Source organism: Hylobates moloch, unplaced genomic scaffold, assembly GCF_009828535.3.
Source record: "Hylobates moloch isolate HMO894 unplaced genomic scaffold, HMol_V3 SCAFFOLD_5, whole genome shotgun sequence".
Lineage (NCBI taxonomy): Eukaryota > Metazoa > Chordata > Mammalia > Primates > Hylobatidae > Hylobates > Hylobates moloch.
In genome coordinates, this window is record NW_026652280.1 from 4,841,682 (window position 1) to 4,869,480 (window position 27,799).

A 27,799-nucleotide genomic window follows, 5' to 3' on the forward strand; every position below is an offset into this window, starting at 1 on the left:
CGGAGTCATCCCCGACGCGGGCCGCGGGCGCAGCGGCGGGCGCTCGGCGGGCCGGCCCGCGGCCCGCGCTCCATGCTGCCGCCTCCCCGCCGCCGCGCTGCTGCTGGGCGGGCGCTCCTCCCGGCGCGCCGCTCCGGGCGCTCCCCTGCGCCTTCTTCCGCGAGCCGAGAGTCGCCGAGCGCAACTTTCTCTCCCCCTCTCTCCTCGCTGTTTGGGGGTCGCGGCGAGTGTTTTTAGTGCGCGGGTCGCAGCTTTCTCATTGTGCGCCAGCGAGGCCGATGCAGGCTGTCCTTTTCCTCCCCGCACTTAGTCTAAGAGGAAGAAAGCAAACAAGACAGAGGAGTGAAGCCCCCGTACATACATGCGCCGGGGGAGATGTCAGGCGCTGCTCCACCTTCCAAACAGTCACAGATCAAACAGTGTCACCCCGCCGGAGCGCCACTTGGTGCCCCGCGCTTCCACTCGGGGGGCTTGGCCGCCAGGATCGCCGCTTCTTCCAATGCGAAATCTAATGCAAACACATTTTGATCATGGATTTTTGGCCGGTCTTGATCTTCCAACAGAAAAATATTTGAAAAATACACAAAAAGCACCCCCCCCCCAAAAAAAAAAAAAGGCAACAACAACCCGGAGAGTGTGTGCAAAGGGGGTGAAGAGCAGACATTCACTGGGTGGGCGAGATGAGCGTGGACTGTCCCCCCCCCCCAAACTCCTGGGAGAGAGGGAGATGCACTCTCGCTCTCTCCTCTTTTCAGTGAAATATAACACACATTCGGATCGCAGAGCTTTCAGACAGTCTCAACTGATAGACAGACACATCGAGCTGCTTTTCCTGCTTCAGTTTTTACTCCTCCTCCTATCGCCAACGTCACCCTGACAATTACAAATAGGTCTCTCACAAACCATACCTGTCAATCTTTTTAATTGCTTTGTTTTCTTTTTTTCGGAGCTAAACAATATGACAAAAAAAAAAGAAATCTTAATACAGCATAACATAAAAGATTGTACATTGGAGGAATTCATTCAGTGTTGTTATTGTAATCCACTGGCTGATACCGGGTAAAACTCATATGTTCTAAGTTAAGTAGACATTAGTTCCTGCAGATTTTTAAACCTGTTAGTTCCCCCTAACACACACACATACACATACACACACTTGCACATTCATACACACGTAACCACGTGCATCCAAACTACCCTTGGGTGAAGCATGTCCTACATTTGGGGGGAAAAAGAAATACCTGTGTCGCTTTTGCAATCTCAGGTTGGGGGGTTAGATTTGGCTAGGGAGGAGCCCAGAGTGGCTTTTATATTTTGGTAATTCGTGGGTAACTGAAAAGCAAGATATTTTTAAAATTAAATTTTACAATTTAAATAAAAATTTAAAGATGGACTTAGTTCATCACAGAAAAGTGTGGAAATATTTAATTTGGCCCCTCTATAAAAAGTGAATTGACATTTGGTCCATGCACGCCAGTAGGGAGACAATGGACACGATGGAACGACAGATCTTTCTAGCTGGGCTCGAAAATGAGGTCCTCACACAGCAGTGCAACGTCTCCAATTCAGTTAAGTCCCTCGGCATCCCCACCTAGAACTTTAAAATGTGTCTGTGCTCTGGGAATTTGGCCTTCTGGTTTTCTATATGTGTGTTCTCTCCCAATGGGAAACCTGTAACAGTCTTGTAGATCTACTTAAAACCTTCATGGAAAAACATGAAATCTAGGCCAAAATAAATAAAATGGCTTAGTTCGTCCAACTTGCATGGGACAGACCGTGGACAGAAAGCACGGGCAAGGGGTTCCGGGGACAGGAAGCCACCAGCCTGGGAAGCGAGAGGCACTGGACTTTTCCCCGCCACGCGGTCGGTACGGGTGCGCGGGCGGCGGCGGCGGCGGCTGCGGCGGCAGGGGCTCCCTGCCCGGCCCGGGGCCCCCGGTCGTGCCCCGCCGCCCGGGCCGCGCTCGGGGTTGATTCGTACCACCTTGCAAGGAAGTGAACGCTTCGCACGGGAAGGGGAGGCGCCTGCGCCGGCCGCCGCGCCGCTCCGGGGACGCCCGGGGCTGCCGCCGGCTCGGGGCCGCGGACGACCGCGGGACGCGCGAATTCCCCGTCCCCCCTTGCCCGCCGTCCCCCCCCCCGCCGCCACCCTTGCCCGCGAGGAGTCAAATCCGGCTTTTAGAGCTCGGGGAGGGTGGGGATATCCGGTGCCTCTCCCGCGCCAGGAGGAAGGGGGAGGGCGGAGAGGATCCTTGGCCAGTCTGCGCCGAGCAGATTCAAACCAAAACAAAAAGATTAAAGGAGCAGCGGCCGGGGCGGCAGCGGTCCCCAGGCCGGGACACCCGGGGTGGTGCGCCCGGGTTCGCGGGGGCTGCGCCGGCGCCGGGGAGGCGGGGGGAGCGGGAGCTGGAGCGGGCGACGCGGGGAAGGGGGGAGCCAGGGGGAGGGCGCCGGCCGGAGGAGGGGCGGACCCGCCCGCCCTAGCCGAGCAGAACACAGCCGAGCCGAGCAGCCCGGGCGGGGCCCGACCCCGGCCAGCGTCGGCGCAGAGAGCAGGCGGAGGCGCGGGCCATGCTGCGACTGGTGCCCGCCGGGGCCCGGGCCATCGTGGACATGTCGTACGCCCGCCACTTCCTGGACTTCCAGGGCTCCGCCATTCCCCAAGCCATGCAGAAGCTGGTGGTGACCCGGCTGAGCCCCAACTTCCGCGAGGCCGTCACCCTGAGCCGGGATTGCCCGGTGCCGCTCCCCGGGGACGGAGACCTCCTCGTCCGGAACCGGTGAGCCCGGCGCCCCCCAGCCCCACGCCCCCGTTCTCGCCCCGGGCTCGCGCCGCGCCGCTCCCGCAGTCCCCAGCCCGCCCGCGTGCCCACACTCCGGCGCGCGCTCGGGCGCACAGCCTGAGTTTGCGAGATCCCGGGAAGTTGAACCCGCCGCCATCTGGCGAAGGCGAATGTGATGTGACTGTTGCTGGTGTGAATATCCGATGCCACCGAACGTCCTCATAACTGAGGGTTATTTTAATTTGGGATTCCCCTCCCCTCCTCCAGCCCTCCCTCCTCCCCCTCCCGCTCCCGAAATAAAACCGACGGGACCCAGAAGGGGAGGCTCCCCGCCGGCCCGCCGGCGCGCACCCACAGTTCCTGCGTTGACATAATCTTTAGGGTGGAGCGGGAGCAGCCTGGACGCAAACTGCGACGTTTGGGTAAACGTGCTTTGGAGGAAGGAGGCTGGGACCCGGCTGGCTTTCCCTGTTCCCTCCAGGTTGGCAGCTGCCTCGCAGTGGCGGAGCCTGTCGTTGGGTGTGTGGGTGTGCACCTCGCCGGTGTTGTCTGCGTGCTGTCAGTGCAGTGTGACTGTTGTCTGTCCCCTGAGTGTAACGACCGCCGCGTGGCGCGTGTCCCGGGCAGCTGGGCAAGGGTCGGGGTGGGGGCATGGCTGCCTTTGCCCGCACGTTTTGCAAACATTCAGGTGACACCGGGTTGTTGCGAGACCTTCTGGCTTTTCCATCCCCCGCACTCCCCACCGTCGTGTGTTTCCGCCTCACTCATCTTTAGTAACTGGCGAAGCAACAGGGAGGAAACGGACCTCACTCTTTATCGGAGCCATGCCCGTTTAGGTCTTTGCTCCGTGGGTCCCTGGCTGCCCGACTTGACTGGCAAGTTGCTCCTCTATGCCCTCTGCAGAGGCCTGCAAAGTTCCATCGAAATGTTTACGGTGCTGCATGTTTCAAGTTGAATAATAATATCGAAGGGGAGGAGTAAGTTCTGACTGTAACTATGTTGTAAACTGTGTGCTAGAAAGTACCGTAAAGTCCCTTGCAGGGACTGAAGGACACAATGTACCCTTCCTAAGTAGCTTGGTGCAGCATTTAATCTGTCCATTTTCGAGATTCCTGTTAGCCTTCCTAACAAGACTGTAGTATGGAAGAATGCTGATCACGATATAAAACTTTTGGAAACCTTTTGGGAAGAATGATTGAACCATGGGTGGGATTGTGTGGAGGCGGGGGTGGGGGGCTGGTCTGGAATGGCTTAAAGGGGAGTGTGTAGGGATCCTTGAAAATGTTTGCATTGGCTGTGGACACAGCAGAGGATTGATTCATTATGGGATGAAATGCCAGTGCTGTTGAGAGTAAGAGCGTGCACCCAGCCCAGCTAAAAAGAAGGGCTTGAGTGTGTGTGTTCACGTGGAGCACACAAAACGCATGAGTGATTTGCTAGAAGTTGAGATGACACCAGACTGAAAAGATTTCCAAACAAACTTTAACGGGCAAGGAGTTCCACACAGGGTTTTTCCCTTTTTCTCCTTCTGATAAAGTGTACTCTTGACTGCAAACACCAGTATAAACACACACACAAGTTTGTGAATAAAATTCCTTTTGGAAATGCTGTGATATGAAGAGGAGGCGACTGAGCGAGGAAGGGCAGGGGGAAGGTGGGGCGTTAGAGAACTGTAAGCCACAGCCTGGTGGGACAACCCGCCTTCGGTGGAGAGGGCTCCCGCCGGACTGCGCTGGGTCTCCTGGGCCTCTCTGCCTGCGAGTGTTAATAAACTCTGTGGGGTTTTTTTCCTCCTGTGATTCCTCTCCCTTCAGGCTTACCGCTTCCCTGGGACCCCTCCCTTTTCCCTTCCCCAAAGGGCAAGTTCTCCCCTGGGGAGAGAGGCACTGCCAGGGTGCCTAGGCACTGCCTGCGCTGGGTCACCAGGGTTGGTCCCGGGGCGGGAGACAGGTGGATCCCTGAATTCTGTGGTCAGAGCGCGGGAGTGCAGACTCCCATGTTCGGAGCTCCCCAGTGTGCTCCACTTTAAAATCCATGCCCTTTTTTCCCTGCACACACGCCAAGAATCCCTTTAACATAAATAGTATCTCCATATGAGCAACCTGACCCCTAGTTTCTTCCTTGAATCCTTAGCGGAAAAGAATGGGGCCAGTTTTCTTTTGAGTTGGGAGGGGACAAAATCTTTGCCTCCCGCTTTCCCTACTCTGTTGGAAAATCTGCTCCTACCACCACGTTGTAGGAAGATCCTGTATTCTTGCAAACAGTGTCAGTGGATGTGACATTTTACCGAATTTCTTAAGAATAGAGGCTTAATAATTCACTGCAGGTTAGTTCATTTTAATACTAGACCAAATCTCGCCTAAGCAATGTTAATTGCTTTAAATTTTATGCAAGTGCTTCTCATTTTTATCATCATAAAATCCCCTCTAGAATGAATTGAGTAAGCCTAAATTCTCTTGTTGGGAAGGATGTTTGGAGGTTTTAATTGTGCGCTGAATTTTTTCTTTCAGTGAGCCATTTACACATTTCATTGCATCTTAGCACAAAATACAGATTCTTCATTCACAGGGAGGGATGTGCTTGTAAGCTAGACATTGATGTAGAATAATAAAGTTTACTATTTAGAAAAGATGTAAGAAGGGGCGTATAAAATCCCTATAGAATGTATAATTGATGGTCCTTTATCCAGTTCTTACCTTACTGTTTTATGTATCCGAAAACAACTTCCCATCTCCCCCTCTATGCTCAGTCCTTAGAAAAGAAAAAGAGAGAGGCATCCCCAGGTTAAGTCAGTTTATGCACTATTTTCAGCTTTCTTCGTAAGAAGGTGACAGATTATTTCGTTTCCAAATATTTCTAACGATTTTCTGCTCAAGTGTAAGATAGTGGAGCAAAGAGTTTGTAGGAATGGCTAAGGGACGGTGGGGGATGGGGAAGGCGTTTTTGATAAACGGTTTGTTGCTTACGGGAGGGGAACAGTATTTTCTGCTGACTCTCCAGGCTGAGATTTCCCCCCCACACACTTTTTTTCTTGTCTTTCTTTCTTTCTTTCTTTGTTTCTTTCTTTTTCTTTTCTTTCTTTTTTTTTTTTTTTTTTTTTTTTTTTTTTTTCTTAAGGCAGGTCTGGTTTGGACGACTTTGTTTTGTCTCCCAGTATTGAAGGCTTTTACTTTGGACTTGAATCCTCGCCTTTGGTTTTTGTTCAGAGGAAAGCGTTCCTCTCCCCTCCGCAGGATCGCTCTGTTTCTCAGTAAACATGACGAGGGGGTTTAGCACGTTTTAGTACATATAAGCTGGTGACTCGAGAAGGGTATAGATTTGGAGAATGCCTGCGCCGGTCCTATTCTTTTTTCCTGGGGTTCCTGGATTTTAGTCTTTTAAGTGGATCCTCCCGTCGGATTACTAGAATCCTGCGCTCATTGCATGCACACATTTTCAATTAAAGGGGGGGTGGGGGTACAAGGAGGGTCTCCAAATGCGCGCATCCTTCCCAGTGTGTCTTTCTTGTCTTTCTGTGGCTCCCTGGCCCTTCCGCCCCTGCTCCCCGTCCCGAGCCCCCATTCGCTTTGCGCCTGCTGCGCTTGAACTTGTTTCTGCTGGAGCGGAAGGTGCGAGCTGCGGACCCTCACGCAGAGGTAAGGACTCAGGCGGGTCCCAGGCTGTGGAGGGTCCCCACCAACCGCGGGCGCGAAGCCGCGTCAAAGCGGGGATCCCGGTGGAGGTGGGGGTCCGCGAACCGGGAGCAGGGAGACCAAGGAGAGAGCGCGGTGCGAGGAGCCAGCCCAGCCGCCGCGGGCTCTTGCCGTCAGCCAGCCTAAGCCTCCTTCACCAACCACGCAGACAGTTTAGAAGACGGCGGGGCGGGAGAGCAGGGGTGAGAAATGGGGGTGCCTGCGAGGCCAAGGTCACGGTCGAGCCGCCGGCGGGCCCTGTCTGTCGGCCACTGCGCGCCGCGTGCGCGGGGACTCGAAGAGAACTTGTCCACCCAGGCGGAGCTGCGCGGCCGGCGCTGGGACGAAGGGCGCGGACTGGGCGCGCCTGCCGGGGCCCCCGCCCTGCCCGGAGAGGCCGAGGTCAGGGTCGCAGGCCTGAGGAACCTCAACTCCACCGCGGCGCCCGGCCTGCGCGGTCCCGGCCCGCCCGGGAGTTGGGGTCCATGAACCCCCTCTCCGTGGTGGCGGTGAGGACGCCGTAGGACTGTACGGCTGGAGCTGAGGGCTGCAGCGGGCACTTCTGAAGGAGAGGGAGTTGGATGGACGGAGCCTGGACCGGCACGCGGGCCCCGCGCGTCTGCTGCCACCGCTCCAGCGCTTGCCCTTGCGAATAACCACGATGTTTGGTGTGGTTTTTCAAGCAAAGGCCCCTGGCAAACTCAAGCAGCCGCTGGCTGGCTGCAGCCGCCCCAGCTCCCAGCAGAGCCCCACTCCCCCTCCCAAACTTGGCCTCTGCTAACCGGGTCCAGCGCGTGTGCGCGCTCCTCAGGCTGCTCCGGTGTTCGTCCTGCTCCATCTCTCCACCTCTTCCCAGGAAATGGCAAACCACAGCCTGGGGCGGGGAGAGGGGGGAGTTGCATTTTCCTCCTGCAGAGCCCCCCAGGGCGCGCCCATCCTGAGGTGGGGAGGGCTGCCGTCGCAGAGGGGCTGGCCGCCCGGGTGTCCCCCCAAGGCTGGGTCTCCCTGCAGAGGAGCGGCTACTGCCTTTGGGACTGCGGAGACACCAGGGGGACAAGCTGGGAGGGGTAAAGGGCGTGGGAAGGGTTAATCGTGGGCACAGGATTGCACAGAACACAACTGGCAGTGGGTCGGCTCCTGTCCCCCCCACTTCCAGAGCAAACCCTGCCGTCACTTCCACTCCCACGGGCACCTTTCCTGGAGTTTGCTTTACAGCCTAAGGCAGAGGCACGGAGACGGGCTCCAGCTGGCTCTGCCCTGGGCAGCTGCTGTGAAGTCCAGAAGCAAGCTCCCAGGGAAGTGGGCCCTTTTTAAAACGCCAGGCCTTGAGAATTATGTAAATTTAAAGGAAAGATGGCAGGTTCTTTCCCTTCTCTAAAAATAGAATGTAGGAAAAAAAAATAGAACGTAGGCATCTTGATATTAAATTCCAAATGAGAAACCAGCAAAACTCATCTTCCCCCTTCTCATGATTGTGTATCTTCTATGGGTATGGAACTGTGTGGGGTGTTATTGAGGCTGTGTGGTGTGCTGGCGTCTGAATGCAGCTTGACACAACAGAAAGCAGTTGCTCCCCGCGTTCTTATTTCTACAATATACAGAGACTTTTCTGTCCTGTAGATACATGGGGGATGATCATAAGTGAGCATTTATAAGCGCAGAGTATTATCTATATCACGGTGAAAGTGTATCACATACAGGGCAGTTTTGGTTTATTAAGTTAAATTAAAAGTGAATTCCTTTTAAATGATATACTTAACAGCTTTCCTCTTGCCACCAGTTACTATTACCTTTTCATTCTATTACAGGTGGAAATGACATTTTTAGGGTCTTCCATTATGTGTCTAAGCCACCTCCTGACATTCTTAGTAGATGGCCTTTTCCTCCTATGTATCAGGATATTTTTGTTATGAGGTATATTGAGATGAAAAAAGCTGGGAAAAACACTGGCCTCGCAATTAAATTGACTCCGGATACCAAGATGAAAATAATCATCTGGTATTAATCAAGTTATGTCTCTGCTTCTTGTTGAGGAAAAATATAGTGACGATTTGCTTTCCTTTTCATCTGAAAAGGACTGTGAAATGTTGAATGTTTCATAAAAATCGCTCTACCCAGTTTTTGTTCAATTAATCAAAATGCGTATTTTCACACTGGATGTAGTTACATCAGAAAGAAAATTTGCGACAGCCACTCTAACAGTGCTTCAAACAACCCCTGCAGGAACATGTAGCAACCAGTGACCTTGCACATTCCATCAATCTTTAATAATATCATTGTCATTACTATTATTATCTTAAGTGTTAAATTGTTGCCAGAATCAATACAAGTCTACTTCTTTGAATATATTTTATCCCAGTGTTGTTTTTAACATCTTTGTTAAGAGGCCAATTAATTTCCAACTCACAGCTCCAGTGAAGTTTATATATAATGAGGACTTCCTGACTCTCTTTCTTTTTCCTTCTTTTTTTTTTTTTTTGCTTATTTCTACTTTTGAAAGAAGACAGAAATAAATGGCATGTGAAACAAACAACTTGCCATTTAAAATGATATGAAATCATTTCTAAACTGATGAAAGGATAAAATATGCCAAAAACTGAGTACAAAGCACATTGAACTAATACTTGTTTAATTTCTTTTTTTATCTGAGCAGCAGGACTAATTTTCTCAAATTCGATCAGATTGTATAGCTTAGCAACCCCTCCAGGGTCGCCAGAACTAGAGGAATTTCTCTAAGCAGAATCTAAATGCCGAACAAAAAACCCATCGTAACATATTTGTTTGTTTCTTTTCTTTTAGATTTGTTGGTGTTAACGCATCTGACATCAACTATTCAGCAGGCCGCTATGACCCCTCAGTTAAGCCTCCCTTTGACATAGGTTTCGAAGGCATTGGAGAGGTGGTGGCCCTAGGCCTCTCTGCTAGTGCCAGATACACAGTTGGCCAAGCTGTGGCTTACATGGCACCTGGTTCTTTTGCTGAGTACACAGTTGTGCCTGCCAACATTGCAACTCCAGTGCCCTCAGTGAAACCCGAGTATCTTACCCTGCTGGTAAGTGGCACCACCGCATACATCAGCCTGAAAGAGCTCGGAGGACTGTCGGAAGGGAAAAAAGTTTTGGTGACAGCAGCAGCTGGGGGAACGGGCCAGTTTGCTGTGCAGCTTTCAAAGAAGGCAAAGTGCCATGTAATTGGAACCTGCTCTTCTGATGAAAAGTCTGCTTTTCTGAAATCTCTTGGCTGTGATCGTCCTATCAACTATAAAACTGAACCCGTAGGTACCGTCCTTAAGCAGGAGTACCCTGAAGGCGTCGATGTGGTCTATGAATCTGTTGGGGGAGCCATGTTTGACTTGGCTGTAGACGCCCTGGCTACGAAAGGGCGCTTGATAGTAATAGGGTTTATCTCTGGCTACCAAACTCCTACTGGCCTTTCGCCTGTGAAAGCAGGAACATTGCCAGCCAAACTGCTCAAGAAATCTGCCAGTGTACAGGGCTTCTTCCTGAACCATTACCTTTCTAAGTATCAAGCAGCCATGAGCCACTTGCTCGAGATGTGTGTGAGTGGAGACCTGGTTTGTGAGGTGGACCTTGGAGATCTGTCTCCAGAGGGCAGGTTTATTGGCCTGGAGTCCATATTCCATGCTGTCAATTATATGTACATGGGAAAAAACACTGGAAAAATTGTAGTTGAGTTACCTCACTCTGTCAACAGTAAGCTGTAAAAACAGAACAATGACATAAATCAAGGGAGAAAGAAAATGGGCACTTTATGTCTCAGAATTACTCAAATCAATTTACTTTTAGTTGGTAATGGATATAATATTTCTTAAAACAAAAGTAAGGTGTTAATGAATAGGTCTCTCCTTCTCCTCCTCCTCCTCTTCCCTTGGGGGAAAAAAAATGTGCTAATAAAACTTCCCTCCATGGCTAAGAGGGAAAACGCGTACATTCAATTCTTTAGTCATGGATGGTCTCGTTCCAGATTTTATTGTTCCAGGGAACTAAATTCATTCCTGATGCCAGATCTGATCAAGTCAGTATGTCTTCAGCTTGATCAGATTTTAAAATCAGTTTTGAAAGTGGTTCCTGACTTCTTTGCTTTGGGAGAATTTGGTCTTATGCTAATAAGCAGTTCATGAGTGACAAGTGTAGCAAAACCCAGCCATATATTTTCAGAATCTATCCTCAGGAAATGGTCCTTTTTTTTCTATAAATCACTAACCAACTGTCTAAGTGGACATTTGGAGGAATTCCCTCCCAAATTTGATTTTGTTATTAGAAAAATGATTCCGTGAACACAGATGTGTTTTGAAGAAGTAGCACGTCATGGCTTTTATCTACCATCAACCTGATAAGGCACATGTGAAATGGAAATGTTCTCTTTCCTCTGAAGCAGCAAATTAATGTTGAAAACTTACATAGACAGAAAGTAGGTTTTGGAAAAGGAAACCACAGAGATTAGGGGGACCTAAAATTAATATAGACGCAGGAAAGAAAAAAGTATGCGCTCCGTTCTCGGTGGGGGTTCGCCACAAAACCCGGGCCCCAGGAGGGAAACGCTGTCTAGGCACACCGCAAGGCCTTAGTAACAGCGTGCTGCACTGCTCACGGTACGGTATGTCCCATCGCCCTGTGCACCGTAGGGACCGCGTCATCTCAAGGAAGAATACATTTGCTTCTCCTTAGAGGCTTTCAAACTAGAAGCTGTGTGTTACCTCTGATTCTGGAAACAGAATGGCAGCCACTCATTCTGCATTCCCATTTTTCTCTCCACGTGTTCTGGGGGAACGAGAAGCTCCTTGGCACTATAGCCTGATGTCCCACATTCACCCACTGACCACACAGGAAAAGCAGCGAAACCTGCACCCTCTCTTCTGAATCACGCCTGTGGCTCATCGGCTTCGCTCTTAACCTTTAGTGCCCTGAAGACTGCTGCCGCTGTCACCGTTGTGCTGAAACCCCATGGGGCCCTTCTAATTGAAGGTGAAGCCCATCAGATTATTTTTCAAAGTCTTAGGTTTCGGTGTATCTAACCTGCTCAATAAATATGGACTCAATTAAAGATGCTCTAGGAAATTTGGGGACTGTATTTAATTTTTCTTTCCTTCCATCTGAGGAGCAAGGAAATCCTGCTGCCGAATAGCTGCTAGTATCTATTTTACAAGATTTACTCATTTTCAGGTACCTAATGTAGCTGCTAGCATGCATGCACAACAATACAATTTATATGGTAAATGGAACCAAATAATGGCTTCGCTGAATGTTATGGCTGCACTGAAGGGAAATGTCACGGTAAATAGCTGCCAAATTATGGATCATGCCGAAGTGTCACAACTGCACTAAAGACAAATAGCACCAGAGGCTATTGCCACTGTGACGCTTTTGAGTTATGAAGAAGGGTAGTGGCCTGATGCGAGGCTCTTTGTGTCCTCATTATAGCAAAGGGTTACTGGTGCAGGGGACTAGGAAAACCCGTCCAGTGTGGTGCTTAGTTATTCATCCGTCCCTTTCAGACCTAACGGCCACAGCCACACGCAAAGAGACTTTGCCTCGCTTTTACATTCACAAACAAACAAAGGAGGGGGGAGCAGGTTTTATGAATGTAACTGTGCACAGGAAATGACTGGTAATGGAAAAATGTTGTAATAAAATAATCTAATCAAAGAATATTATTAAATTTAACGTAGTCTGTGTCCAAAAGGCTTAGTTGCTTCTTATGCAGATAGATGTGTGAAATCTAAGCAATAATGTACTTTCTCCCTTTGTAAAGACTTGGGGAGTAAGGACATTACCAACTAAATTGCTTCTTCGAAACTGAAGTGAGTCCCGCTTTCTTTCATTTTAATGGGAGGGTAATAAAGATGAAAGACCAACATTTTAACTGATGGATCCCTTAAGCTACAGAATAGAAATTTATTATGTTTTGAGGGAATATACTAAATGCAGCTATGTAAAAATAAAATTCAAACACCCAGGATTAAAATAAAATACAATCTGAAAACCTCATGTTCTCTCTTTCCCCAAACTAAGAAAGTGCACTGCGTGCTGTTTTCAATTATTCTTAGAAAACATGAAAGATTCCGCCCATTCAGATGATGCCAAAAATATGCTTAAACTTTTTTTTATTCTTTTGAAAAATGATTTGTAAATTGAGGGTCATAGTTCAGCATCAGTTTCATCTTCTGGGATTATTGTTCAAGACCAGCCTCTAATGGGAGGTGAAATGGTAAGATGGTCTCAACACCTTTCTTCTGAACTGTAATACATATCACCAAAAGTACATCCATAACTCAGGGCAATTGTCAGTCTTTTTTTAGAGAAGGGGCCAGGGTGGAACAATCCCAGTGGGTACATTATTTCTCAGTGTGGACTTCTCTGCATGTCGGGCTTAAGGTCACCAGCCGGGCAGGGTGGAAGGAGCTTGCCTCTTCTTTGAGAAACCAAGGAGTCCCAGTGATCTGTTACCATTTGGTTATGACTTCTAAAGAGCCAAATGCTATTCCTTCAAGCCTGTTTTGCAGGCAGAAAATACCAGCAGTGTCATTTAGGGGTTCCTTTGATGATGACTACTGCTGTTAACTGACTTCAGCATTAAAAAAAAAAATTCAGGGAATAGTTTGCAAAGAAAGGAAGGAAGTTTTGCATGATGTATTCTATAACTTGTCATTATATGATTTCATCTGGATGAAGTTCCTCAGGAGTAGGATAGAACCTCTGTAAGTGGTCGTTAGTATTACATTCTGTGTTTATCTAATGAAAGTGCAGTGACAAGTAGCTGCTGCTTATTGAAATGAAAATCCTGCGTTATGTACTTGAGGAACATTCCAGCTAATGAGGATGTAATGTCCTCAGTACAACACAGACCTTCTTTTTGTGTTCACCACCACAAGATGCTGGAAACTTGACAAATGATATCATTTAAGACACATGCCTGCCTTAGGGACCTGGTTTTTGGCTTCCTGTTTCTGGCTTTTATTTGGGTAACATTTATAATGGCCACCTGACTTGTACCTGGGTAATGTTTTAACCCCTTCCCCAGAGTTCTCAATTAGCATGAATTTACTACAGTCAGAGTTTCCTTTAAATTGGGGTGGCGGTGCTAAGCACCGAAAATATTTTTCTTGATTACTTTACCATGTGGACATATGGGATAAATACTGTATTTCAGATTTATATAAAAATAGATGAGTAATGCACAGCTTTCAGAACAAAAACAATGATAAAAAAGACCAAGCACTATCAACTTTGGACAGTAATTTCCTAGGTGTTAAACAAGTTTTCTGAATGCAATCTGGATGCAAAATGGCCTGATTTGATGAATTCATAATTTTTTTCTCTATACTTTCATTTTATTAAATATTTTATTAGTTAGTTAAACACAAGAATTATCTATGTAAACTTCATGGGCTTTTTTGTTGAAAGTTAGATGTTCAGTAACTAATTTCCCAGTTATGGCCCAGAATTAAACGTTTATGATCATATTTCAGAAGTCAAAATACAAAACTGAATTATCAATACGGTTGGTGTGGTCACTTTTAACTGGATTACCAATATGGTTGGTGTGGTTGCTTTAAAGTTTGTTTTCATTTTTTTTCTATTTTTCTATTTTTTCTATTTTTAATTTTTATGGGTATATGGAAGGTGTATATATTTATGGGGTACATGAGATGTCTTGAAACAGGCATGCAATGTGAAATCAATAAGCACATCATGGAGAATGGGGTATCTACCTCCTCAAGCATTTATCCATTGAGTTGCAAACAATCCAGCTACACTCAGTTATTTAAAAATGTACAGTTGTTATTGGTTATAGTCACCCTGTTTGCTATCAAATAGTAGGTCTTACTCTATTTTTTTTCATTTTAAACTTTGAATTTTATTTTTCCTAGGCTTATAGCATCGTGCTATCCCCCTTGTAAAAGGAGGAATGCTTGGCATGAGAACCTTATTGCTGTTACCATGAACAAACTATGGAATGTTGGCAAAAGAAAAAGTTATACAAAACACACAAATAACATTTTAATAATATGTATCAGATCAAGTGATTCTTGGTAGTAGTTGATATTCACAGGAAGTCAAAAAAGGATATATTTCAATTATGTCTGCTTGAATCCTGTTTAATTCTTTCCCTGAGTAGCTAGTGTGACACAGCAGCAAGACTAGAGGGGCCTTGTGGTCCACACTGTCCTCGAGTCTATTCTTGCCCATTATAGACCTGCCCATCAGTGCTCGCTGACTGCATCCCAGGAGGCTTGACTGTCCTCAGGAAGCATGTTGGGGTGCTGTTAAGGGTAAGTATCACGTTGAGCACAGTTTGGGGAAAACCAATACCTCTTCATGTATGCTGAGAAGCAGTGGGCCAGATCACAGACTTTTTTTTTTTTTTTTTTTTTTTTTTGAGCCAAGATCTCAGCTCTGTCACCCAGGCTGAAGTGCAGTGGTGCGATCATGGTTTATTGGCAACCTCAACCTCCCTGGTTCAAGCCATCCTCCCACCTCAGTCTCCTGAGTAGCTGGGACTACAGGTGCGCATCACCATGCCTGGCTAATTTTTTTGTATTTTTTTTTTACTAGAGATGAGATTCTACTATGTTGCCCAGGCTGGTCTCGAACTCCTGGGCTCAAGCAGTCCTCCCACCTCGGCCTCCCAAAGTGCTGGGATTACAGGCATGAGTCACCATACTGGCCTAAGTACAGCAATTTGAACACGTGCCTCCACCCCAAGCTAAAATTTCCCTTGAGGAGCACTATCTCATGGTGTCTTTGAAACGGTATGAAATTAAAATAATTAAAACATCCTGCACACAGCTGGTAGCATCAAATATGAAAAATGGATTTATGCTTAGAGCTCAGAAAAATCCTCATAAAATTATTGTCTTATCCTCGGCACCTAAAGAACTGAACAGGGTCTTAGAATGATCAAATGGATGGTTTCTTTGGTTGGTGGGAGATGTTGAAACGTGGGTAAGGAATGGTGTCCTTAGAAGAGGGGTTGCCCTAGATGCCGAAACCCTGGAGGTCCATGGTTGTCAGCAGAAACTTAGAGCTGGAAGGAGCCTGCACCCGTCTCTGGCCCTTGAGAATGAGAAGACTCAATTTGTGTTTTTGTTTTTTTGAGAAAGGGTCTCGCTCTGTCGCCCAGACTGAAGTACAGTAGCATGATCTCAGTTCACTGCAGCCTCGACCTCCTGGACCCAAGCGATCCTCCCACCTCAGCCTCCTGAGTAGTTAAGACTACAGGTATGCATTACCATGCCTGGCTAATTTTTTTTTTTTTTTTTTTTTTGTAGAGACAAGGTCTCCCTTGTTGCCCAGGCTGGTCTCAAACTCTTGGGCTCAAGTGACTTTCCTGCCTCAGCCATCCAAAGTGCTGGGATTACAGGCATAAGCCACTGCAACCTGCCCCAGTTGCTTTTAAACTGTTAAATTTGGGATTTAAAGAATAATCTAGTTCTACCCATTTTATGAATGAAGAAAAGAAACCGGGACCCAGAGAGAAAAGGTGCCCTGTCCAAGGTCACGGAGCCCGTTGGACTCAGAAGTGAAGCTGGAACACTGGCCAATGCCCTCCCATCCGCCAGGTGACTTCTCTGCAGTCCCCTTTACCGTCGGGGATACGGCTGACTAGGGGTTTGCAGAACAACAGTTGGCCTTTGTTATGAATCTTTTTGTGGAGGAGTTGATAAACCCAGTAGAAGTATCACGGTTCTGACCATGAAAGTGTGTTCAACTCTAATCCAGCACAAGTAGGATTCCAGATCGTTTGATTATGTGTCGTCTAAATATCACAGAAAGTTAAAAACAAATCAGCCTCAATGGAATTAATGGCTTAATATCCATAATTTAGTTTTTTTGTTTGTTTGTTTGTGTTTGAGAAGGAGTCTCGCTCTTTTGCCTAGGCCGGAGTGCAGTGGCGCTACCTCGGCTCACTACAAGCTCCGCCTCCCGGGTTCACGCCATTCTCCTGCCTCAGCCTCCTAAGTAGCTGGGATTACAGGCGCCCGCCACCGTGCCCGGCTAATTTTTTTTTTGTATTTTTAGTAGAGACGGGGTCTCACCGTGTTAGCCAAGATGGTCTCGATCTCCTGACCTCATGATCCGCCCGCCTCGGCCTCCCAAAGTGCTGGGATTACAGGCGTGAGCCACCGCGCCCGGCCCATAATTTAGTTTTAATGCTACAAGGAAGGGCTCCTATCAATGTGTTCTTATAAATCAAATAAAGAAAATCAAATAGAATCGTGTAGAGCGTTCATTCTCTAGAAGGATTTCACCTACATGTTATGCCTATAGAAAGCTGATAATATTTGACTATCATAATCTTTGCCTTCGTAGCAGAATATCTAGAATTTGAGTTTGCCCTTCTGCCCAAAATCAAATTCTGAATCCTGTAGACTCAGCTCCTTGGGGGATGAATTCACTCATTGATGGCAGGAAGTATTTTAAGGTGAAGGGGATATGTGTGGGGAAGACATCGGTGGGTCCACGTTTCATGCTCACATGTGGCAAGAACCCTATATTCTGTATAAATGACAGATCATAATTAAGGGTCAGAAACAAGCCCTTCAAAACCACATGACATTGAACATCCATGTCTTTCCACATCGTTTCTGTCTTCCTTCCCTCGAACTCATGCATAACAAGCGTAAACTTTCAACTTTACATGAACAAATCCCTTCCCAATAGAAGCAGCTTCTTTTAACATTGAAAAACCACTTCACAGGAATGGCAACAATGTCAAAGGCAATCACATTTTGTAGAAAACCTCATTTCTCACCAGGGGACTGGTAGTGATAGTGTTCCCTCTATATGTTGTTGGAATTTACATTTGGAAATTGAATTGTCTCCTTGAGGGTTTTTACTCAAAGTAACTTGGAGAATTACTTGTGGAATGAGGGCCAGTTGAAAGAGCCCTGGCGTCAAGCCAACTGTAGAGAATGCTCATTCTCCAGCAGCAGGAAAATTAAAATGCCACCCTTATCAGTATTGGAGAATATTTGTCCTTTCAACTTGTACATATACTTTTTGTAACATTTTAGAACTTAATTGTGCATTTGATGTATTTGATTGCAATTTTGCTGTCTTCACTTCTCTACTATTAATTGGGTAGAGACGAATGATTCCCACTAGAGAAGGAAAAATTAAAGCACAGAAAAGTGACTTGCCCAAGATCACTTATCACTGGTTGAGCAGAGCCTGAGTCCTCGGATATTTCTCAGACCAAGGCTGCCCTTCACGAGAGAGGGTGCGTCCTACCCACTAACGTCTGTACGAGTCACCTGTTCAAATACTGGTCCCAATTCAGGAGATACAGGGGACCTGGGAGTCAGCATTTTCCAGGTGACCCCCCCCCCCACCACAACCCATGCTGCTGGTGGCAAGGTCCTGGATTATTACGCTGCCTTTGGAGGGATTCCCATCTTGCACAATGCTGCTTCATCAGGCACTTCAGAGCAATCGGAAGGCTACCTGGGTGTGAATCGCAAAAACAAGGGCTTGATATAACTATGAAAATGGTTCCTTTTTATCATCACATTTTCAGCTTCGTTAAAGGAACCCGCCTTCTGAAGCTCAGCTGTGGCACCTGATTGTATGTCTGATATTCAGAGGGCTCTGGTGGCAGTTGTTCTCATATGGTTCTAACCAGGGCAGGAAGTAAGTCCAGAAAGGTAATAGGAGTGGCCTACAGTGGGCCCTAGGCCTACAGTGGGCCCTAGACCTCCAGCTTCACCACCTTTCAGATCAAGGCAGGGCTCAAAAGGACCTAAACTCCTTGGTGTTTCCCTTATGCTTTTCTAGTCGAATTCTTTGTCATACCAGTGTTCTCTCCCCTGGTCTGGGGTCACCAGTTAAACCTCACTCCTTTAGCTGGAGTGGTCAGTAAAACTCCTAGCAGGCCTTTGGGGGGTCCGCTGTCGCTCAGCTTATGTCGTCATTAGCAAGATACTAAACAATTACCCTGATGAAGGGGAGAAACATCCCATTTATATCACCTTTGAATCCGGTCACTTGGAACAGGTGATGCAGCAATACATGTAGCATTTATTTAAAGATGGGCCCATAGAAATTATAGTAACGTAAGAGGCAGTAGCCTTCATAAGGGAAACGTTATAAACCACACAAATGCTTCGTAATACACCACTGTAGCCATTGGAATAACACCTGTCTGTCCAGGACAAATGCAAGAAAACATCTTGTTATCAAAAAGGAAGCCAACTGAGCTGTAGATAAAATCTAGTTTTAGGAGTTTGCAGATAGCCCTGGATGCCCAGGCAGGGAGCCAGTGTCTGTTCTGGGCTCTCACGTATTGCTCTGTGGAAATCGGGCAGGCACCCCCTGCCATGCCCCTGAGCACCTGACCTTCATCCTTCGTTTGGGGTTCTGACTGTGGTCAGCACAGCACATAGTCTCCTGGGAACACGTAGCCAGGCTTGATGTGCTTTTTCTGCATGCGCCGCAACCCACAGGAGAGGCCATGGAGCAGAGCAGGAGGGTCTGGGGAGATGCCTGTGAGCAGCGGCAGCAGGAGAATAAGCAGCTCCTCTTAGGCACTCGCCAGAGTCCAGCACAGACTGGAGGCAGAAAGAGGAAGGACTGGAGGCGGCCGGTGATGACCTCAGAAAATTATTAGGGGCAGCAGGGAAGGTAGGAGCCAAGGTGGGGAGAATGGGAGTAGAAAGCTTTTGGAAGGCTGGGCTGAGCTGGGCTGGGGACAGGAAGGCTGGACCTCTTGTGCATGTCAGCTTCTTGGGGCCTTTGTAGACCATACGTGAGATCTGAGGAACCCTGGGGTCTCTGGCTGCCAGGTGGGACCTTTGCTTTGACCAGCAAATCTTAAAAAGATGTGGCTATCATTTAATAACGGGACTGGTGGGTGACAATATAGGCAGTTTGTCACTTGCCTAACTTCAGTGAGTATTTTCACGACTTTCCCAGTCCTATGGAGGGCAAATATCTTCTCACTGCTGGGTTCCACAAGCACTTCATTCAGATCTGATTTCTAACACCTTCCGCAGTGTCTCCCTGGAGACTGCGGGCTCCTTGAAGGCAGGATCCATCTCACCTCACTGTCATCTCTGTATTCCCAGGACTTTACTGTGGGTTTGGAGCATAGTACCTGCTGATAAGTGTTAGATTAAGGTATGCTTTTCACTTTCATTTTAAAATGGAACAGAAGTCCACACCCAGTGCCTCACAAGTGTATACTATTGCAGGATTTCAGGACAGGCGCTCCAGTTTTTTCCAGTTGTAAATGAGACCCTAGAGAGCTGGCTCTGGTTCCTTTCAATCCCATGCCACAGCCTCGGGCAACTCATGGGCCTTCACTGCCTGAGGCTGCTCACCTGGAAAACCAGGTAAACCCATCTGTGCGACTGGGAAAGCGAAAGAAGATGGATAGCACAGGTCTAGGGTGTCCACCTGATGGTGCAACAAATACATATTTCATTCTTCAGACCAGTTTTAATGTTCTGTTGGCAGCAAACCCATGTGCTTCCTTAGCACTCCCCAGAATAAATCCCTGAGTGCTGGATTTTTCAGAAGTCTCAGTAGTGCCTAATACTTGGGCATTGGAATTGGAGTCTCTGGACTATTCTGACCCTCATGTGTGAGAGAAAGTTATACTGGAACTGAAGAGGGTCCCAAGAAGTACCCAATGCATAGTAGGCTGCCAATATGCCAGCCGAATGATTCAGCAAGTGAACAAAACAATGAATACTAAACCTTTGGAAAGATAAGGACTATCAAAGATAAACTAGACCAGCTTTCATCCTTCCACTAAGAATCTCTTTAGGATTCTGCCCATCACACCTGGCTCACATGTGATGACCCCGTTCCAAATGGACAAGGGTGCTGTCTGGGGAGACTCCACTGGCTGATGCGACTTGTGTCTTGCCTGCATATGCCTGCAAGTCAGACTGGCTGAGCTCAAAGCTCACTCTTCCATAGATTGTCACCACAACTTTGGGCAAGATTTTTAACCAACAGGAACCTCAGATTTTTCATTTTTGTTTGTCATCTATGCAGGAGGAATAATAATAACCCTAACCTATGGATGCCATCCCATAAGGCAGAGAGCACCTGTCCCGATGCCCAGCCCTCAGTCATACCAGCTCCTCTCCTTGCGTTCCCCTTGGAATGAGAGAGGTACAGAGGAGAACTCCGGAAATGGCCATCTGGGAGGTGTGCACAGGCTCCCCATGCCCTGATGCCAGGACAGTGGTTACAGTCCTTATGGTTGTTTGGACTTGAGAATAGGGAAAATGAGAGGAGATACCACTCGGTGAATAGCAAGGTTTTGTAATTCATTATCCCTATGATGCTTATCACCCAAAAGTGGAAGAAGCTAAATTTTTTTTAAGTGGAATAAAATTAACCTGTGACAGGCCCTCAGTGGATTATTTTTAAATCTAACAGGATGTGTTGGGGTTCAAGCATCAGAAAATCTGGCTGAAACTGGCTTAAGCAATAAGAGAGCTCGTGGCATGGGAAGGTCCAGAGGTAGACAGCTTCCCGGCACCAGGCGATCATGGACCCAGCTCCATGTCCCGGGCGTTCCCTCAGCCATGCCCTCCTCCAGGCCATCTCAGACTGCTTCATCGGACGGCTGCCTGAGGGACAGGATCTGCATCTACTCCATCCAAACCCTGCCACACCACCCCTCCAACACAAGGCTGGACTAAGCAAAGTATACCCACGGCAAGAGGACCAGATGTCTCTCCGGGGAGTGGCCAGGGCCACCTGAACCACAAGAAACCTCTGTTGCTGTTAAGATACCAGGCAGAATGGGAAGAGACAGAACGAACGCTGGGAAGGGAAACTGCCCATCGCTCTGTGGAATCGGAGAATTCCAGAACCACCGTGACAAGACAGGGCCAGCCTGGCACACCCGTCCCCTCTGGGGCTGAGGTGATGTCCCCATGAGGTTCCCATGCACATTTGAGGTGGAGTCCCACAAGACCCCTGAGGGGGCGCCAAGGGTATCACTGCTGGATCCCCCACACCAAGGGCCACACGGGACATGCCGGGCATTGAATCAAGGCCGGCCCAGGACCAAGCTTCTCCTTATCTCAGGCCCCTTGCTCACCCACTCCCTGCTACATAAGTGCCAAGGTAGAGGGGCCACTGCAGAAGGGGCAGGCATGGTGAGGGTTTCATGGGGCACCTGCAAGCTGAGACTCTGCACTCTTTTCTTCAGCAAAGGAGATGATATTATTATTTCACAAATGAAGACACAAGGGAACTGGGGCTCAGAGAGGCTTATCTAATGCACCTTACCCTCCAGCCACTCTTGGAGTAGGAGTTCAGGTGCCAGGGAGGTCCCTGAACACCAGCCACCAAAGCAGGCACCGGCTTTTGCCATCTCTTCCACAGGTCCAGCCAAGTCCCAGGGCTGTGCAGGTAAAGTGGTACAGGGCAGGTCAGCAGCCGAGTGAGCAGCTGTCTTCCCAGCACAAGGTGGGGTGCCTGCCTTCAGCCCCCATGGTGAATCGCTTGGAGCAAGCTTACCCATGGGATGTGAGCCATGGCTGTTGGCTGCTGCCAGCAGAGACACCTTACCCTGCCTAAAACTGAGGCAGGTGACACCAAATAAATGTCTTTGATGCTGGCCCTAAGAACCCTTCGTGTACTTCACACCAGTAGTCATTTTAACTTGCAGAGTGTCCATTTATTAAAGAACATGGAGACTGGTTGAAAGTTTTTTGTGTTTGTTTTTTAGCGACAGGGTCTTGCTCTGTCCTCCAGGCTGGAATGCAGTGGCATAATCCCAGCTCACTGCAGCCTTGACCTCCAGGATTCAAGGGATCCTCCTGCCTCAGCCTCCTAAATAGCTTGGACCACAGGCACCCACCACAATGCCCAGCTAATTTCTTTTTTCTTGGTGGAAACAGGGCCTCCCTATGCTGCCCAGGCTGGTCTCAAACTCCTGGGCTCAAGCAGTCCCGCCACCTCGGCTTCCCAAAGTGCCGGGATTACAGGTGTGAGCCACTGCACCTGGCCTGGTTGAAAGTTTATTTTTTTTATTTTATTTTTATTTTCTCCAGTCTTATGGCGCTGAATGGTTGAAAGTTTAAAGATAAATTTATAGTTAATCGCTTTCCCAAAATGAAGGCTGGCCAATGGAATCAGGACTAACCCCTTTTTGATGAAATGACTAATGGCTTGTTTTTAGTCATTTTGGGAGCGAAAGGGAACTTTGTTCCTCACACTATTTCTTTGAGGATGAGGAGTTTTCCACCCTGCCGAATCCACAGTTCCTTGGTTTGTGATAATCATGTTTTCTCCATAGTGTCTGCTTTTGCACGCATCCCCAAGGGGTAAAAGATGCTACTGAGTTATAACTGTGACAACAGAACCACAGACCTTCCGATCCAAGAGGGACCTTAAAGATGGTATTGTCTACCTCCCTTGTTTTGTAGGGGGGAAACTGAGGCCCGAGAGGAATGGCAGCTGCCCTAGGACACACCACTCTGCCACTCTCACCCAAGCCTTGGGTGAGCCTCTCCCTGCTGTACTCTCCCAGCATAATATAAAGCACTTCCAATTTTTTTAAAAAGTAATATACAGCATTCTTTTTCTAGAGCTTTTTATTCTAAGGTCATCCACCCATTCTGTTAATGGCAGAAAACTCTGTGACAATATTCGGTGGAAAATTCTGTCATTTAAAAGCTCATGACTAGGAAAGGGATCCACAGAGAGGCTTGCTACTGCCACACATCGGCAAGCAGGTTGTGTTCCATTCAAACACTTCTTTCACTTTTCCACTATAGAGGATGTGATCCCTAAGAACGTGTGATCGGCTATGACACAGCCCTAAACTCAACGAGGATGCGCCATCCCCCAGGCATCACCCCGCGGGACCATCGGGGATGAGGGACGTCAGTCCCTAACCAGGAGCCAAGGGCCGGAACCAAGTGTGGCATCAGAGTCGCTGGTCATGATGAGAGAGGCCTCTCATGGCAGTCATGGCTCCTTGTATGTATATCTTTCTCCTTACCAGGAAAGACCACCCACACGAAAAGCATGAAAAATACTGGTGACTGCATACATTCCTGGGCATCCAGCTACCCAGAGCCAATGCCAAGGGGCAGGAATGAATGTCCTTCCCTCGGCCTCACCCTTCTCTGGCTGTTAAGATCACCAAATGTTGGGGTAGAGGGAAGAACTTCAGTAAGCAGACTGTGAATGAGAGTTGGACGCCATGACCAGCTAAGGGGCATTGTATTAGTCTGTTCTCACACTGCTAATAAAGACATACCTGAGACTGGGTAATTTATGAAGGAAAGAGGCTTAATTGACTCACAGTTCAGCATGGCTAGAAAGGCCTCAGGAAACTTAGTCATGGCACAAGGAGAAGCAACTACGTCCTTCTTTGCATGGCAGCAGGAAGAAGAATGAGAGCAAAGTGAAGGGGAAGCCCCTTATTAAACCATCAGTTCTCCTGAGAACTCACTCACTATCGGGAGAACAGGATGGGGGAAACCCCCTCCATGATTGAATTATCCCCACCTGGTCCCACATTTGACACATGGGGATTATTACAATTCAAGATGAGATTTGGGTGGGGACAAAGCAAAACCTTATCAGGATTCAGGGCGGTGCGTGGAAATGGCCTCCCTTTGCTGGGTGCTGGGATTCCACTCGTGCTGGGATCTCTTTGCAAGAGGGATATTAACAGAGCTGCAGGAAGATCCTTGAGCTCTGCATTTTCCTGGAGGTGGGAAGGAATGTGAGTGTGGAGGGCTGCACCTGAGCAGGGCTGTGAGCTGGGGAAGCCTTGAAGCTGAGCTGAAGATCCTCATTTTCTCCAAAAACAAACAGCAGGTGTGGGAGTCACGCCTTCTGCAATTTTAGGCAGGGTCCTTTCAAGCTTCCTGGATTTCAGCATGTGTGTGATTTCAGAGGCCCCCAGGCCCCAGGAACACCGCTTGCTCATCTTGTCCAAGGCTTCAAAGGCCATGTTGTTAAGAGTGTCACTCCTCTGCCCATGCAGTGCCAGGTCAGCAAGAACAGGAGCATTATTGGGAGCACTATGACGGCATTGACTGAGGTTTGTGGGCAGCCTGCTGATGTCCTAAAGTATTCGGTTACAACTGCAGGAGAGAGGACTCAGGACAGATGCACTTCCTTTAGGGGACAACTTTTCATGGAATCAGAGAGTCTTTGGACACAGGCGTCTGCTAGTGGCAGTCCACGGAACCAGGGCCTGGTGGAGCAGGAGGCAGGAGGAGGAGGCAGGCCCAGCTCCCTGGCAATGGGGTGCTCACTTTTGGGCTGACAGGCCCACTCCACACACAGGCTGAGCGGGGCCGGCTCTGGCATCTTGTCATTCCAGCTTGTGTAAGTCAGCAAGCTTAATTGCTCCCGGTCCTTTCAAGCTGACTTTCCACCAACAATCTCATTATCACACACATGTTTAGTTCACATTTCCAGGCCCTTCATGCAGCCCGAATGCAATGAAGGAAGAGAAAATATGATGTTAACCTATTACATTGTTTGTTCTCTTCCTTCCCCTCCCCCGTGTCTTCAGCCCCCCCAGAGCCCTGGAAGCTGGGAGAGTGCACCGAGGTGGGACACGGGCCCCTCTGGGCAGCGGGGAAGGGAGGGCTGAGGCCTGGCTGAGCTGGAGCCCCTAGTCCTGGGTTCCAGTATGAACAATAGGGAAGTGTCTTGCCACGTAACAATACTGCCAGGAGCTTGGGAGAATACCCTCTCCAAGAAAGTGGTCTCAGCCATCCATTGCAAGTGTCCAAATCTCCTGCCTGTAGGTTCTGAGTCTGCAGGAGGGGCAGGAGGGCCCAGGCAGAATCCTACCTGCGCAGACCTCACACTTGAATGGGGAGGGAGCAATGCAGGTGCACAAATAACGAGAGGCTTCGGGAGAAGGAAAGGCAGGGCAGAGGAGAGACACGACATTTATTCAGCACCTACTGTGATCTAGGCCTTGTGCTAAGTGCTTGGTGCATGTTACTTCATCTAATCCTCAGCCAGTGTCTTCTAGACTGACACTGTCCAATAGAGATAGTAACTTGAGCCACATATGAGAGCCACATATGGAATTTAAAATTTTCTCATAGCCACATTAAAAAGGTGGAATGTATTTTATGTAACCCAATATATCCAAAATACTATGATTCCAACTTGTAATCAACATAGAATCTGGAAGAGGTGCCATTTTTTTAAATCAATAAATCTAACATTTCTGTAGTGCACCAGGCACTGATCCAACAGTGTTAGGTAGTAACTTATTTAATCCTCATAACTAGCCCCTGTGGTAGGATCCATTATCGTCACCCTCATTTTACAGACAGGGAAACTGAGGCACAAAGCACTGAAGAGACATGCCTGAGGTTCCAGGGCCAGTAAATAGGACAACTGGGGAGGGACCAGGCAGCTTTACCAGTGGGGCCCAAAGCTTTTCAAAACCATACACATAGCAGTACTCAGTAAGCATTCAGAGTGTCAGTGACCAAAGAAGTTATCTTCCTCTTCATTTATTGATCAAATTGAGGTTCGGAGAAGCCAGGTAAATTCCTCAGTGTCACACAGCTGGAAAATGTCCAAGTCCTTAAGCCAGATCTGCCTGACTCGGAAGTTGGGAAGTGTCCCAGCGGACGTTCAGAGGAAGGATGGAGTGTTTGCAGCCAGCTCTATGCAGGGGTGCAGGGGGCATTTGAGCTGAAATTTGCATATATGGAGATGAAGAAACTATTTTGAACTAGGAGAACAGGATCAGCTGCCTCATTCCACTAGCTGAAGGGGGTGAGGTGGGAAGGAGGGCATTGGGGTAGTGGGCCACAGACTCTGGAGGGCTTGAGGTAGAGTGGAACCATGGGTTGGAGAGAGACAGCGACCACCCATTGCCCTTCAGGGTAAGCCCGGGCTCCCTGCTGGCCAGCCCCACCCACCCAGTGCCCACTGAGGAGCAGTGTCATTCTCCAAACCCCCGGGAGAGAGAAGCTTGCCCCCTGGAAACCAGCCCTCAGGGACCACTGACTTCACTGTGAAATCACCCATGCGAAGTCCAAGTGAGCACCCCTTAGGAACTGGAAGGCTCTGGTCCAGCTGAGAGGAATTTGAGGCACCAGCAGGCAGGTGCAGGAGAGAGGCAGGCAGAACTCCCACCGCGTCCCAAGGCTGCGGCCAGCACAGCTTCGTGGCACCTGGGGTGGTCTGGAAAGAAGAGCAATAGTAACCTTGCCTGAGTTTCTGCAACCCATCCAGACAGCACCCACCTGGGCAGAGCCAGAGACCCTGGATGTGAGAGCTACTCTGCTGGGGAAGGGGAGGGAGGCCGCTGACCCAGGCCTCTTCCTGACTCCCCCTTCCTCCTTTCCCGCCCCTTCCTCTTCATCACCTTGAGGAACAGATTGAAAGTGTGAAAAGCTCCTTCTCTTCCCATCCCTGTGCAATTCAGCTATTGGGTTCAAAATCTGTTAAAATATGTTCAAATCCTAGGATTTCAGATCTTAGTTTTATTCTTCTTACATGAAGAAGAAACTAAGTACACTTCCATTTATTTAAAAAAAATCATATGCAAGATGGCACGTTAGATTCTCTTTGCAAACAAGGCTAAATACACTTGGTGGTTGCACAGCTCTCCTGGTATATTATTTATTGCAAAGGAAAATTATCGTGCTGATAAGAAAATAGTGTCACTTAAAAATTAGGTGGTTCCCAATCAACTTATGACAGTAATTGCTGTAATGTCCTCTTTGATTTAGATATAGTAATATCAATGTAATTGCCACTGGGAAAAAATTATAATGGCTGTTAATGATAACTAACACATAAATGGCAATGAACAGGAACATGTATTTTATATCGAATTCAACCACTGAGCAGCAGTAAGAAACCCAGTGGTTTTCAACAATCTGGCACCAACCCCTCAAGGAACTAAACCCCCCTCCCTCCTTGTGTAAATGAGGGGGTGGATGCTTACAGGGTGGGGAGTGCAGGGACATCCTCAACCTCCCCTGGGCTCCATAATGGAGAGTCCTCCAGCCTTCCAGTGGCGATGGGGAGGGCAGCCCCAGGAGAAGCCAATGGCCCAGAACTGCTAGACCTGCTTCTGCAGCAGAGCTGGGCATCGCGCCATGAGCACTCACATGGCGACCGTTCTGTGTGACTTTGCTCGTGCTTTAACTCGTTCAGCTCTCATTCACTGGGCACCTACTGTATAAAGTGAGGATGAAAAGTCTGCAAAATACGGTCTGTGTCCCACCAACTGTACATGTCAAGTGAGCAAGTGCTGAATTGGTTTCCTTGCTGCCTGCGCCTCCCATGAGCAGCGGGGTTTTTTGACCGAATGAAGGAGTTCAGCGGGGCATGGGTGGGCAGACAAGAC

General features: G+C 48.3%; 2 protein-coding genes across 3 annotated transcripts in view; one reads left to right on the plus strand and one right to left on the minus strand.

Moving 5' to 3' along the window:
* TSHZ1 (teashirt zinc finger homeobox 1) overlaps positions 1-7,481 on the minus strand; it is a 91,111-nt gene extending 83,630 nt beyond the window's left edge. The window contains exon 1 of the mRNA XM_032152047.3: positions 7,237-7,481. The gene's annotated coding sequence lies outside the window, so the exon portion shown is untranslated. The remainder of the gene's footprint in view (positions 1-7,236) is intronic.
* PTGR3 (prostaglandin reductase 3) lies at positions 2,413-14,059 on the plus strand. Of its 2 annotated transcripts, none has more exons than XM_032152048.2 (2): positions 2,413-2,780; positions 9,254-14,059. In XM_032152048.2, the coding sequence occupies exons 1-2, from the start codon at positions 2,572-2,574 to the stop codon at positions 10,176-10,178; spliced, it is 1,134 nt and encodes a 377-aa protein (XP_032007939.1). In that variant the 5' UTR covers positions 2,413-2,571; the 3' UTR covers positions 10,179-14,059. The 2 variants fall into 2 exon arrangements, with proteins under 2 accessions (XP_032007939.1, XP_032007941.1); XM_032152050.2 differs by lacking the exon at positions 2,413-2,780 and adding an exon at positions 4,010-6,418.
* Positions 14,060-27,799: the final 13,740 nt, after the last annotated feature.

What these genes read in the sequence shown, in the direction of transcription:
- PTGR3 (XM_032152048.2), top strand. Translation starts at nt 2,572, where the DNA reads ATGCTGCGACTGGTGCCCGCCGGGGCCCGGGCCATCGTGGACATGTCG. An exon ending in GACCTCCTCGTCCGGAACCG is followed by an intron (nt 2,781 to 9,253) that starts GTGAGCCCGGCG and finishes CTTTTCTTTTAG; the next exon opens with ATTTGTTGGTGTTAACGCAT.